This window comes from Nestor notabilis, unplaced genomic scaffold (assembly GCF_000696875.1).
Source record: "Nestor notabilis isolate BGI_N333 unplaced genomic scaffold, ASM69687v1 scaffold15133, whole genome shotgun sequence".
In the NCBI taxonomy this organism is placed as follows: Eukaryota; Metazoa; Chordata; class Aves; order Psittaciformes; family Psittacidae; genus Nestor; species Nestor notabilis.
Window position 1 is genome coordinate 1 of NW_009923408.1, and position 12,841 is coordinate 12,841.

Here is a 12,841-nt window from a genome sequence, read left to right on the forward strand (position 1 = left end):
CCACCGAACCCCTTCCTCCCCAGAGCCCGCTCCGCTTCCGTACCCCAGCAGCGACATCGTTCATCCCATCAAGGTGGACGAGAGCGGCTCATTCCTGTCCTACGACCTGTCCCACCGAGCCCTCCACAGAAGGTCCCCTTCCTCCAGGAGCAAGTTTCTTGCCTTCTACGAACTGCATTACAAAGGACAACCCCTGAAATTCAACCTGAGCCTCAACAACAACCTCCTGGCGCCCGGGTTTGTCACCGAGAGGCGATTCGGGGGCATCGCCAGCGCCAAGATCCAGTCTCACACCTACAACTCCTGCCATATGATCGGGGAGGTTCGGAGCCGGGCGCTGCAGGGGGGTCCGGCCGCGCTCAGCACCTGCGATGGCCTGGTGAGTATGGATCCCTCCTCCATAGGTCACAGCAGGAGCTGTGGGAAAGCCTTTTTGCCGCTGAAAGCAATAGCAAAGCTCCTCCCGACGGCAGAGCGTTGGGATCCTCATCCCGTAGGTTTGATGCAGCTGTGGATGAGCTGACTGTATATTTCCCATGGATTCCAGTGGTTTGGGAACTCCGGGAGTGTGTTCACTTGTTTGTGATCGAATTCCCAAAGAGCAGTTCTCATTTCGCCTCCGCGTTCTAGTACTAGTTGTAGGATGATGAGGAACACATTGAGAGCAAGGTGCTGAGTGCCCGGTCGTGTTTAGATAACCCAGCTCGGGCATGCAGGGAAACCACTTCATGTTTTGCGAACACCTCCACTGCCCTGTTCCACTGCAGATGTGTGCGAAGGTGATAGTGACCCGTGAGGGTGTGAGCTTGGCTGAAAGGTGAACTGATTTGCACAAATAAGGCTGTTGTGTCAGTGCTCAACAAGGGAAAATCAGGACTTAAAACATAGAATTGCAGAATGTTTTGGCTTGGAAGGGACCTTAAAGCTCATTTCCCCCTTCCCAAACCACTCCAGTGAAGTCCACGCTAGCGAACAGCTTACTTGGCTGGAGATGGCTCCTTAAAATACTTTGTTTATATGTTTTACAAGCAGGTTCCCTATTGGAAAAACAACAGTATTGTGCAGGTGCTGGGGATTAGTATTGGTTTTTAAGAAGGGGAAAAATTTGTTCACCCACTAAAGGCATCAGCACCAGGTTGTGAGAGGATCTGCAGCCCATAGTCAATGAGCAAAACTCAGCCTGAAGTTGCTTTAAAGCTTCTCTACCCAGTCTGGAAATAGCCATGGCTCTCTGTCAGAAAAGTGGTGATCCAAAAGGCATCTGAGGAGGTTTTCCTTAGGGAAACACCTCTGATGGTGCAGCCCTTGCTCAGAACACTGGTGCTGTGCTACAGACAAAGCCGTGCTTTGGGCTCCCCAGAGTGGCTCCAGGAAGGTCAGGAGAGGCGGAGGGAGAACGGTCCGAGGCTTTATGTGTACCTGTTCCTGGTGTGCTCTGGTTCTCTGGAGAAGGCGTTTCTCAGTGTCCCTGCATTCCCTGAGGTCTACGCTGCCAGACACCCATTGGGTTCCCATTTGTGATGGGATCTCTTTAGCTTTTTCTTGCCTTACTGATTACTCCATGCTGGTTTGTTCTCTTTTTGTCTGGGAGTTTAGAGCTGAAAATAGCCATAATACCAGTTGCAACCACTCTCCCATTCTCAGGTTCTTCATGTGGGTCTGTGCTAGATGCAGGTGGCTTCATGGGTTTTTGTCTCTCCCTGCCAGAAAGGCGTGTTCCAGCTCATGGATGAGGACTACTTCATCGAACCAGTGTCCAGCAGGTTTCGGGAGGATGGAGCAGCACAGCCCCACAGGATATACAAGCGCCAGGCACCCGAGCTGGGGGCAGAGCCAGGCAGGAGGCCACCAGCTCCACGGGAGACCTGTGGTGTGCAAGGTATGGTCCTCTTCATCTTGCAGTTCTGCAGTGAGCCGGCAGCAGCTGGGTCCTGTGATTTGTATGAAGCACATCATAGAAAGCTAAAGGGAGCAGGTCCAAGCCTTAGCCCCATGCATTCATTGCCCCCACAGACTCATTAAACCTGGCATCCAGCTCCCATCTCAACCTCCAGCATCCATCAATGACACCGATTGCTCTTAGTATGAGTTTTGCTGGAGGTTCTCTTTGCCACATAGGCTGGTAAGAAGGAAAACCCTCAGCCCAAAATACGGAATCACTACAATGCTGCTGGTGGGTGAGTGTCTGACGGCCTGGAGCTGCTCATGGGCAACAGCCCCATGGCCCTGGGGGTGCCCATGCAGCCGTTCCACAGGCAGTTTTATCCTGGGAGGGCTCATTTGAGCTGTTGGTCGGGAGAGCTCACGCACAAGCCGTGGGCATCGCTGCACACAGGGTTGGGGTTATTTTTCTCCTGCCAGTTTTGATTTGTTTGCTTACGTTTCTCACATACATGACTCTGCCCGTGCTGAACCTCAGGCCTCTTGCTCTCATCTTCTCCCCCAGCCCTGCTGCAAAGCCTCCTGTGATGTGGAGACTGAGGGTTTGTTGTCATTTCTCTGCAAACGCTGGTTTCTGACCTGCTGGGGGGTTGGACTTTCAGACTGAAACCCGGTCACTGCCCCAGAGTCAATCTGTGTGGGGCAGAGGGTTCCTGCTCGCTCCTGCTCCTCTGTCTAGCGCAGATGGGTTGGAGAAACTCCCAAAGCCAAGATTTCAAGTACTGAGGAATTCAGTGCATCCCCAGCAGCTCACGGGCACTTTACTCCTCATCTGCATCAGTGGAGCTGCGTCTTCACACAGTGCATTTTGGTTTGCACATTCCTTGGAGCTCTCTGCTTTCAAAAACTGGGGTTTTTCGTGTTTTGTTTGGGGTTTTTTTCCTATAATCAGGTTATTTTCAGGCATTCTTCTGTTAATCTAAGTTTATTATTTAGTTATGGTAACAATCGTAATGGCTCCTTCTAGACTTTGAAGTCTATTCGCGGCAGATGAATTTCCCTGGGTGTAATAGAGCCCATGTGGATCCCTATTGCAATCTGGGCTAGCAGAGTGGATGTGAAGTGTGCCCTGGGAAGGAAACCAGAAGTCTGCAGGACTTTAATTACTGCAAACCTTTTGTTTTGTGTGATGGATTGCTCGGTTTCTTTGCAAAACACCACGCAGGCAGCTGGTGTTAGGCTGTTAGGTGTTATTTAGCTTCTGTCAATACTGAGGCCAGGCTGTGTGTGCAGCTGGGCAAGAGTTTAAGAGGGACCTCAAAGGGAAAATGCCTCCCTGGGACCCTGGGAGCCCTCTGCCCCATCCTCTCTGCAGTACCTTCACGTCCTGGCTGGAAGCTTAGCAGCAAAGGACACAATGGGAACCAGCTCCAAGGAAGCTGTTGCGATTAATCTGTCATAGTGGTATTAACAATGCGTCAAATTATCGAGATAGTTGGGATTTTTCAGACTGGGGGGATAAAACTCTCTTTCACAGCTAACATACAGTATAGTCCATAAAATGTAAAAGTCCATTGTTAAAGTAAAGCTCAGCCCATAGAAACCAGTCATAAAAGCAATTCCCACTGTGTGGGATGTGGTTTGTAAAGCCTTTACCCAGCTTGGGGCTGACCCTGACCTTGATCTTGGAGCAGTGTCACAGGAAAAGTCTCTGCTTGAGAATTCCCAGTTGCTGGTGTGCGTGAGGAGCATCTGAGCTCTCCTCCACTCCCTTCTCAGCCCCATGAATGTTCCTGTTGTTTCTCCACGGGAAGGAGCAGAGTTCAGTTCCCGTGTGGCCGAAGGGATCTCTGTGCGGTGCTGCAACACCCCGGCCTTGCCCAGGACCCTGATGATCCTTGGGATTTGGCTCAAGGCATCAGTCCAGCGTTGGGGTGCAGAGTTTATTGCACTGGGGAACTGTCTCTGCCTGCAAACCATGGCTTTGGGGTGGCAGTCTGAAATGTTGGGGGTTGTTTCTCAGTGGTACATGCTCAGGCATCTCTTGATGGTGTTTTACCAAAGTTGCAAACATTTTATCAAATAAACAAAGTCTTTTTTCCTCCTTTGATCCCTCAGAATCCCAGGAAAGCCTGGAGAGGTCTGAGAAGCGAAGGGAAAGGTGGGAACAGAGGCAGCACAGGAGGAGAAGAATAAAGCAGCGCTCCATCAGCAAGGAGAAGTGGGTGGAAACACTGGTGGTGGCAGACACCAAGATGATAGAATACCATGGGAGCGAGAACATCGAGAAGTACGTGCTGACTGTGATGAACATGGTGAGTCCTGGTCCTCCCAGTGGTGGAGCCACTGGGTCCCCAGGGACATGGCTATGAGACACAGAGGCCACTGGGCTTGCCAGGACTCATCCCTGGTGGGACCTCAGCAAACCTCTCCCCAGACAGGCCATTCCCACCCACGTGTGGTGGCTTTTCTGCATTGCTCAGAGCTGCATCCGCTGCGGGAGGATGGGTTGGTGTCAGCAAGCCCGAGGCCAGAATCTCCGTGCAGGGGGCCTTGGGCACAAGGATGAAGCTGAAACCACCCTGAAACCTGTACGAGGGCCACCCATGATCCCCTGCATGATAAGGAAACCTCCTCGCGGAAGGAGAGAGCCACAGGGACCTGGGCTGGCCGTGCCCACAGAGGGAGCCAGAGCCAGCACTAGCCTGGTTAGCAGGAGAGACAGGAACATCATTCCTGGGAAGGTGCCACTTAGGACAGTTAAGGAAAAGAGAACCAGATTGTGGAGGTCTCCATTGGGAATCTGGAAGGGTTTGCTGGTGCCATAAAACAAACAGATAAGTCAGTGTTGAGTTGGTTTAGTCTGTTCACTCTTCTGCTGCTGTGGTAGCACTTACTTGCATTTCAGAAGAGAGCTTTGGTTGATGGCCAAAAAAGAGGGTGGAATTGGGCGGAGGACCTCAGAAACATCCCTGGGTTTCTGGGGTCGATGAAGGCACCCAGGGAACTCAGGCTTCCTTTGAGATGTTAAACACCTCTATTACTGAAAGCAGAGGTGTTCCCCCAGGCACTCCTGGTTGAGTTTCAATGTGCTACACAGATTATATTGATTTTATACGGATATCATCACACTCCAAATGCTTTAGTCCAGGAATGCATCTGGTCTTGTTTTGGGGAATTCCCAGAGATGTTGTCAGCAACCTTCAGTGGCTTCCCCTCGAGCTGTGCTCCCCTGCAGCTGTCCTTCCCAGCAGTGACACAGGGCAAGGTCTTTCCTTCAGGCTTTATTTCTTTGGGTCTTGCTGTTGCAGGTGGCGGGTCTGTTCCACCACGCCAGCATTGGGAACCCCATCAACATTGCCATAGTGCGACTCATCCTGCTGGAGGATGAAGAGGTAAGAAGAAAACGCACTGACTCACCCTCAGCCTGGCAGCCAGGCTGGGATACACTGGGAGCTGGCCTTGAAAGCCTGGAACCTCTCTCTTGTGCTGTCTTCACTGCCTCGATGAGTTTGCATAAGACAAATGCAGGTGCCTGTGCCTTGCTTGTCTTCGTGGGCTGCAGCCCTGGTAAGGTCAGGGGCATGGCCAGAGGAGCTCTGAAGTCTGATTCCCCTGATAATTCATGGTAACTCGGCATTGCCACCGGTAGCAGGGGGATGTGAATCACTGGTTGGTTGTGTTCCCAGCTGCAGCTGGAGCCTGATGCCACTCAGATGGGCTCCCAGCTGCATCCTTTGCCATCAGCCAGGATGGGATATTTTCCTGCAGTGTTTCTTAATCCCCATTACCAGACAAATTAATGTTTTGGCTGACTCACAGATGAAAAGAAAGCAGAAAGGGACTGTATTCCCACCCAGCTTACAACCTATAAATGTGGGGCAGTCCCATCTGTATGATAGTTACTCCCAATTCCGCTCTTGCTGAGTCTGAGATCAGACCCCTCCCCACTGCATCCTAAAACCCAAACAGATCCAGCAGCAATATTACAGCAGACTTTTATTTACACTGGCAGGAGGATCTGAAGATCTCCCACCACGCAGACAACACCTTGAAAAGCTTTTGCAAATGGCAGAAGAGCATCAATGTCAAAGGAGATTCCCATCCACTCCATCACGACGTTGCAGTCCTGCTCACAAGGTATTGTGCCTGTGTGCTAATTTTATGCTGTAGGTGCTATTCTGGCAGCTAGAAACATCTGCAGGCAGGGGAGCATCTCAGTGGGAGCTGCTGAAAACTTGCTCTCCGTGCCTGAGCCCTCCCTGGACACCCGCACATCAGATATGTAACATGAAATCTGAAGATAACATGGTCCAGGTGGCTGGAACTGGTCTCCCATCTCAGGTTTAAACCTGGAGGCAGCTCCCAGTTGAGTGGTAGTGGAGGTTTCCAAACCAGGTTTTCACCATGGCCCTGTCACCAAGCCCAAGAATGGCTGGATCCTCCCAGGAGATGTACACTGGGATTAACTCTCCTTTTTCCTTTGGAGGCTAATGCTGGGATTGGCAGAGGAGCCTCTGAGAAGGCCCCTGACCTCCCATGAAGCTCGCAGAAATTCATTCCTCTGGCCAAATTTCTATACCTTACAGTTAAAGAAAAGCAGTTTGATGGTTTCAGGCTGCAGGGACTTGGCTGCTGGAGGTATCCTGGTGGTTTGTGCGATGATTCACAACCCACAACAGTTTTATCTTCTTTAGAGAGTTTGCTTTGTAGCAGAAATAAGGCAATTAAGGCCCTGTACTTCAATGGAGTTGTTCTTCCTGGGTGGCTGGAGCTGCTCTGCCTTGGACCACAGCACTCCTGGGATGTGCTTCCCCAAGCAATGTAGTAATTGCTTCATTATTCCCAGCATCAGCTTTATTTACACACTGGAATAATGTAGCCAGGTTGGCTAGCACTTCCCATTAATCAGGCTTCATAATAAGCCAGGAATACTGGGAGAGTAAAGGGGAAGGGAAAGGTCGTAAATCTTTCCGTTGTGGAAAGATGTTGGATGTCTCCATTCTCACTTCTGTTTGGCCCATGTCCGTGTGTCTTCCTCATGGGCTGGGATGCCTCCCATGCTCCTTCCTGCCTCAAACCCCCTCTTTGCTCTGTGTGTGTGTGTTGCTCACCCAAGGAAGGACATCTGCGCAGCGATGAACAGACCCTGCGAGACCCTGGGGCTGTCCCACGTGGCGGGGATGTGCCAGCCCCACAGGAGCTGCAACATCAACGAGGACACGGGGCTGCCGCTGGCCTTCACTGTGGCCCATGAGCTCGGACACAGGTACCACCAGCTTCTTCCTCCTCTCCTCTGATCTCTGTCCTCTGCGCCGCTCAGTCAGGGCTCGAGAAGGCATGGGTGGAAGTTGGGGGGAGATTGCCAAGCGGTTCCTCCCCGGTGCAAACCTTCTTCTGCACCCATGAGAACTTCCTGGGGAATTTCATTTCAGACTTAAGTTTTTGGTTGCACCAGGTTTGATGAAAATCACACAGTGCAAGGCAAGCAGAGAGAGAAATTGCATTTTTGTGTTATCCTGGGTTGCTGATGCTGAAGGTTTTGGAGAGGAGGGTTGCCCATTAGGAAGTTTTAAAATAGGATCTGTGTATAGAGTCAGCAACAGAAATTTGCTTGCCATAATTTCAATTACATTTTGACAAGATCACTTGAACATAGTAAATAATACCATGGAATCACAGAGTCAAAGAGTGGTTTGGGTTGGAAGGAACCTTAAAGCTCATCCAGTTCCAACCCACTGCTATGGACAGGGACACCTTTCACTAGAGCAGGTTGCTCCAAGTATCTTTGTGTGTAAAAACACACACCCAGTCAGTTTAATGAACTTGATCCCATTCCATATTCCCATTGCTTTTTGCTTGGCTGAGTTTTCAGTAAGAAAGCTGAACTCAAAGCATGGGGCAGAGTTCAGAGCAGTGTCCCTGCTATCACTGAGATGTCCACACAGCCAGGGACAATGTCAGTGACCGAGTCCCCCAGCGCTGGGGTGGTTTGTGGTGTCCGGCGTTGGGTGTCGTGCTGGGAGCAGAGAGGCTGCGCGGTTGCAGTGGCGTGCGGCTCACCTCTCCTTTGTGGGGCTGTGCTCTTACACAGTTTTGGGATTCAGCATGATGGAAGCAGCAATGACTGTGAGCCAGTTGGGAAAAGACCTTTCATCATGTCTCCACAGCTCCTGTATGACACGTCCCCACTCACCTGGTCCCGCTGTAGCCGGGAGTACATCACACGATTCCTCGAGTAAGTCCTCCCTTCTTCTTATTCCTCACTCCTGGGGTGCTGGGGGTGGCTCAGGGCTTGGGTCTGTGAGTGGGAACTGACCCAGGAGCCAGGGGATGCTTTTGTCTCCCTTGGTTGCCTCAGCCCTTGCTGTGAAGGATGGGGTTTGAACACAGCAGCAGCACAAGTGTTTGGGCAGTGGCACAGGGCTTGGGGCTTGAACAAATAAAGCCAGAGGTTTTCTTCGATGCTGTGTGCAGTTTTCTTCAGTGCTCAGAAGCTGATGTTTGCATGGAGGCAGGAGGCATCACGTGAAGAAATGAGACTGAGCCAAATTCTTCTGTGCATTTGTTTATTTTTAGCACCCCGTGGCTGAGTTTTCAGCCTGTTGTTATTAAGTTCCTAGGAACAGAGCCCAGAGGTTTATGTTTCTCAGCCAGTGGCTTGCACTGGGGAATCATTTTCCTTCCTTGCTGCAGGAAAGTAGAAAACAGTGAGAGCATCAGCAAGAAACAGTGATGGGCAGAGCTGGGCGAGGGACCATGGGGAGGCTGCCAGGGGCCAAGTTCCATTTCCAAATCCCATCCTGGAACACATGGGCCTGGCTCCATGCAGGGGGAATGATTTTTGATTTGTGGCTCTTGGTGGAAGGGAGCTTTCTCATATCCACAGTGTTCTTGGCCTTCTGCTTTTAACCTTCACTTTGGAGTTAAGAATTTCCTGCTTGAGATAACCTTGGGCTGTGATGGGGAAGAAAGGGAGCAGCTGGATGCTTCTCCACTTGGGTTTGGGTCTCTGTCCTCACAGAAGGGGCAGCTCTTCCTTGAGAGTGGAGCAGATCCTGGCAGGCGTCTTCCACCGGCTGTGACATCCCCCAGGCGAGGGCGAGGCTCATTGCCAGCACAGACATGAGTGCCTTATAATGGGATGTTGGCAGGAGAATGGGAAGGAGTGAGCCAGAAAATGAGACCCAGCTGACCTGGGGTTGCTGGATGTGCTTGGAAGGGACCTTGCATTTGGAAACAGAAAGTGCACTCGGATGACAATGATTATTTTACAAAAGGTTATTATTTTACAAGCACTTTTAAGCATCTTTGAGCCCTTTTTGGCATTCCATTGTTTTTCCTTCTAACCCTCGGAGGAGTCAGAAGATGCTGTGAGGGTTTTTGCTCTCCACCCTCACAGTGACATGAGCTCTTTCCCAGCCTGGCTGGTGAAATACCCTTATGAAATGGGATCCTGTGTCTCATGGATGCCCTGCCTGTGCCACAGGCATGCAATGGCACGGAGCAGCCTCAATTCATCTCAGCAGCAGCCTTGGCCCAGCTGCAGGTTGTCTTATCTCCCTTCAGTCTTTTCTTTAGATCAGACAACCTGGTTTTCAGCCTCTGTGCACAGTGCTGGTGGTTTTCTTCCATCATCCTTCCATGGGCTCCTTCCAGCTGCTCCCTGGAGCCTGGGGATGACTGGTCTTCCCCTGCCTTTGAGTTCTGCCAGATTCCCTGTTTGTGCAGCTGATTCTTCCCAAACTCCACTTTGTTTTTATTGAATTCCGTCTTGGCTTTTTGGATCCTTCCTTCAGTTCTCCGAGAGCTTTTGGAATGTTAATCCTGCTCTCAGCTGTAGCTGCAGATCCTCCCAGCCTGCTCCCATATGGAGATTTAATCATCCTGCCATCCACTCCATCACCCAGCTCGTTAATGAACAACTGAAGCAGGCAGACCCTGCGTGGTTCAGTGCAGAGTGTGGTTTGCTGCATACCCCTGCCAAGCCACAGGGAAACTCGTGCCAGTTTTTGCTGGCTCAGAAATGTGTTTTGGCCAGTTGAAGGCACCAGTAGGATGATTGTAAAATATTTAATGAAGAAATAGATTTTGAACATAGCACTGGAGAGCTGACAGCAAACCTAAATCACCCCCCATGCTGGGACAGAGATCTGTCCGATAAGCTGGGGCAAGACAGAAAAGTGACTCAAGCAGATCAGAGGACAAGGAGGGTTTTGGGGTGGTGTGGATTGCCCCATGTGCTGGTACCTGGACAGGCAGTTGGTGAGCTCGTCCTGAGGAACACCAGTGTCATAGAACCATGGAATGGTTTGGTTTGGAAGGGACCTTACAGCTCATCCAATTCCAATCCCCTGCCAGGGGCAGGGACAACTTCCACTAGAGCAGGTTGCTCCAAACCCGTCCAATGTGCCTGGGAGAGGCAGGATGCTCCCAGTGTTGTGGACTTGGAACAGAGACTTTTGAGCCCCTGATTTACTGATTTTTCCAACAGGGAAGCTGCTTCTAAAACTATATACATGATATTTTAAGGAGCTGTCTCCAGCCAAGTGGGCTGTTTGCCAGTGTGGGCTTCACTGGGGTGGGATGGGAAGGGAGGAGAGGGTGCTGGTTCTGCTGGGCATCACCCCATGGCACTGCCAGCACCCCAAAGCAGGAGCTCTGCTGTGCTGCTGACCCTTGTTTCTGTGTTGCTGGTTTGGGTTAAAAAAGAATCTCGTTTCACGTTCATTTAAACCTGTTCCCAATCACAACAAGCCCAAGTAACCTAATCTGAGAAACCCTCGCCAGAGACTCTGCCTTGCTGGAAACAAGTTTGTTTAAATCAACACTGAAAGTTAAACTAGTGACAGTTCCTTGTGTGTTTGTGAAGTATCGTAGCAAAAGCACTTGGAGCAGAGGGCCGCATCCAGGGCTGTCCCTGCGGCTCCGCAGCCTGGCTGGCTGGCACCAGCAACCTCACTGCCTCCGCTTAGTATGTCTCTGCTGTCCTGTCCAGCACAGTTTGAGCACGGTTTGTAGCAGCAGATAGGAGGGTGAGTGCGTTTTTCTGCTGGCAATCAACTTCATTTCTATCAGCAGGACACTGACACGTGGGTTGAGGTGTCCGTGGGGATGTTTCTGGGGTCAGGGTGATGTATGAATGTGGGGACAGCATCTGTTTCTGAGCAGTGACATGTTTGTTCAGCAAAACCTTTCCCCTTGAATGGTGAAAGCGGGGTCCTGGCTGAGGGCCTGTTCACAGAGCAAAAATCCAGGGGTTATTCCCAGGGAAAATGATATCTCTGGATTTCTGTCAGGGGCACAGGGGCATCTCAGGGGGAAAAAGGGAGTGTGCGAGGCACTGGCCTGGCAGCTGCAGGGGCTGCTGCTGCTGCCTTTGCCCCTTTGCCTTCACCATAACCCTCTGTCCCCAGGGGCTGTGGGGTGATCACTCTGGGAGCAGGTACCCCACATGCCCATCGTGTGCTGGAGCAGCTCTGGGGTTGACTGGGGAGCCAGGGGCATATCAGCAGAAATACTCATTGCTCCTCATCGTGGTAGGACATTAATGAGATGTTTGGTTCCTCCATTAGCCACTGCTGGAGCACTGTGTGGGGCTGGTGGTGATGCTGCTCTCACCTCTCTCTTTCAGCCGGGGCTGGGGGCTGTGCCTGGATGACCCCCCAGCCCATGAGGTCCTGGACTACCCTTTGGTACCCCCGGGTGTCCTCTACGACGTGGGCCACCAGTGCCGGTTGCAGTACGGCGCCTACTCCACCTTCTGCGACGACATGGACGTAAGCAGTGGGTCCCCCTTGACATAACAGGGGGTGATGCAGCTCTGAGGGGCTCTCTGGGGCTGGGGGGCTCCGTGTCCTCTCCCTGCAAGTTAATTTGATGCCAATGGGGTGGCTGGTGCAGTGACTGTGTCCTGCACAACTGTGTTTTCCTGCAGAGCGTCTGCAACACGCTGTGGTGCACGGTGGGGAACACGTGCCACTCCAAGCTGGATGCTGCTGTTGATGGCACGGCATGTGGGGAGAACAAGGTAATGGGGAGCAAGAGACCCCTGGTCCTGCACACAGGGATGGGCTCAGCTCACTGCCCTTGCTCTGCCCAAACCTCACTGCTCCTGGGGAGAGACTGCCTCCAGGGAAGCTGAAAATGCCTCGAGAAGGTGGAACCCGCAGTTGATTACAATAGCAGGAGAGTACAAGGCTTGTCCTGCTCTCCATTTGCTGCGGTGGTGGGTGCTCATCTCCAGGATTTGCATGCCTAGAGGGGAAGCACCTCTCCCAAATCTGGGGCATGGAGGGTCCAGGAGCACCCATGACAGCTTGGTGGGTGCTGTCAGGGGACCAGCTGTTGGCAGCCAGCTCTGGTCACCCTTGCATGGGTGATAATGTACCATGGCAGCCCTGGAACAGAGCTGTCACACGTTGCTCTTCCAGAACAGGGTTTTCCTGCACAAGGTAGCATAACACTACAGGGTTACAAATATACTTGTAGATGTCTGTCATGGTCAGGTTCAGTGCCCCTCCTCTGGCCCCAGAGCACCAGGGATGACCACGGGCCTAGACACTGCTTCTTGTGAAACCTCTACTTTGCCTGTGGCTGTGCCTCCCTGGTTCTCCCCTCTGGGCTGAGGGGTCTAAGGGGAGGTTTGGCTGTGTTCCCTCAGACAAACCCTCAAAACAGCCCAACATCTCTGAATTGCCCGTTGCTTAGAGGTGTGCCAGGCTCTGGCGGGCCCCAGCTGACCCCAGGTACTGTGTGAGCGAAGCATGGATGCTTATGGGACAATACGGGTGCTGGGCTTCCGTGCTGCAGCCAGGCTCTCTGAGCCGCTGTCAGTTACTGCATCCTAAACCCGTGTTTTCTCTTCTGCCCCCTTGCAGTGGTGCTTCAATGGGGAGTGCGTGCCCGTGGGTTTCCGTCCTGATGCCATCAATGGTGGCTGGAGCTCCTGGAGCTCCTG

At 52.0% G+C, this 12,841-nt stretch overlaps 1 protein-coding gene across 1 annotated transcript in view; it reads left to right on the forward strand.

The window, feature by feature from the left end:
• Positions 1-48: 48 nt before the first annotated feature.
• The window catches only part of LOC104403855 (A disintegrin and metalloproteinase with thrombospondin motifs 7-like), a gene marked incomplete at both ends in the record, with an annotated part of 20,045 nt that continues 7,252 nt past the window's right edge, over positions 49-12,841 (forward strand). The window contains 10 exons of the mRNA XM_010012126.1: positions 49-379; positions 1,708-1,879; positions 4,000-4,196; positions 5,193-5,276; positions 5,897-6,021; positions 7,001-7,150; positions 7,976-8,119; positions 11,516-11,660; positions 11,819-11,911; positions 12,762-12,834. Of these exons, the coding sequence (XP_010010428.1) occupies positions 49-379; positions 1,708-1,879; positions 4,000-4,196; positions 5,193-5,276; positions 5,897-6,021; positions 7,001-7,150; positions 7,976-8,119; positions 11,516-11,660; positions 11,819-11,911; positions 12,762-12,834 (1,514 nt within the window). The remainder of the gene's footprint in view (positions 380-1,707; positions 1,880-3,999; positions 4,197-5,192; positions 5,277-5,896; positions 6,022-7,000; positions 7,151-7,975; positions 8,120-11,515; positions 11,661-11,818; positions 11,912-12,761; positions 12,835-12,841) is intronic.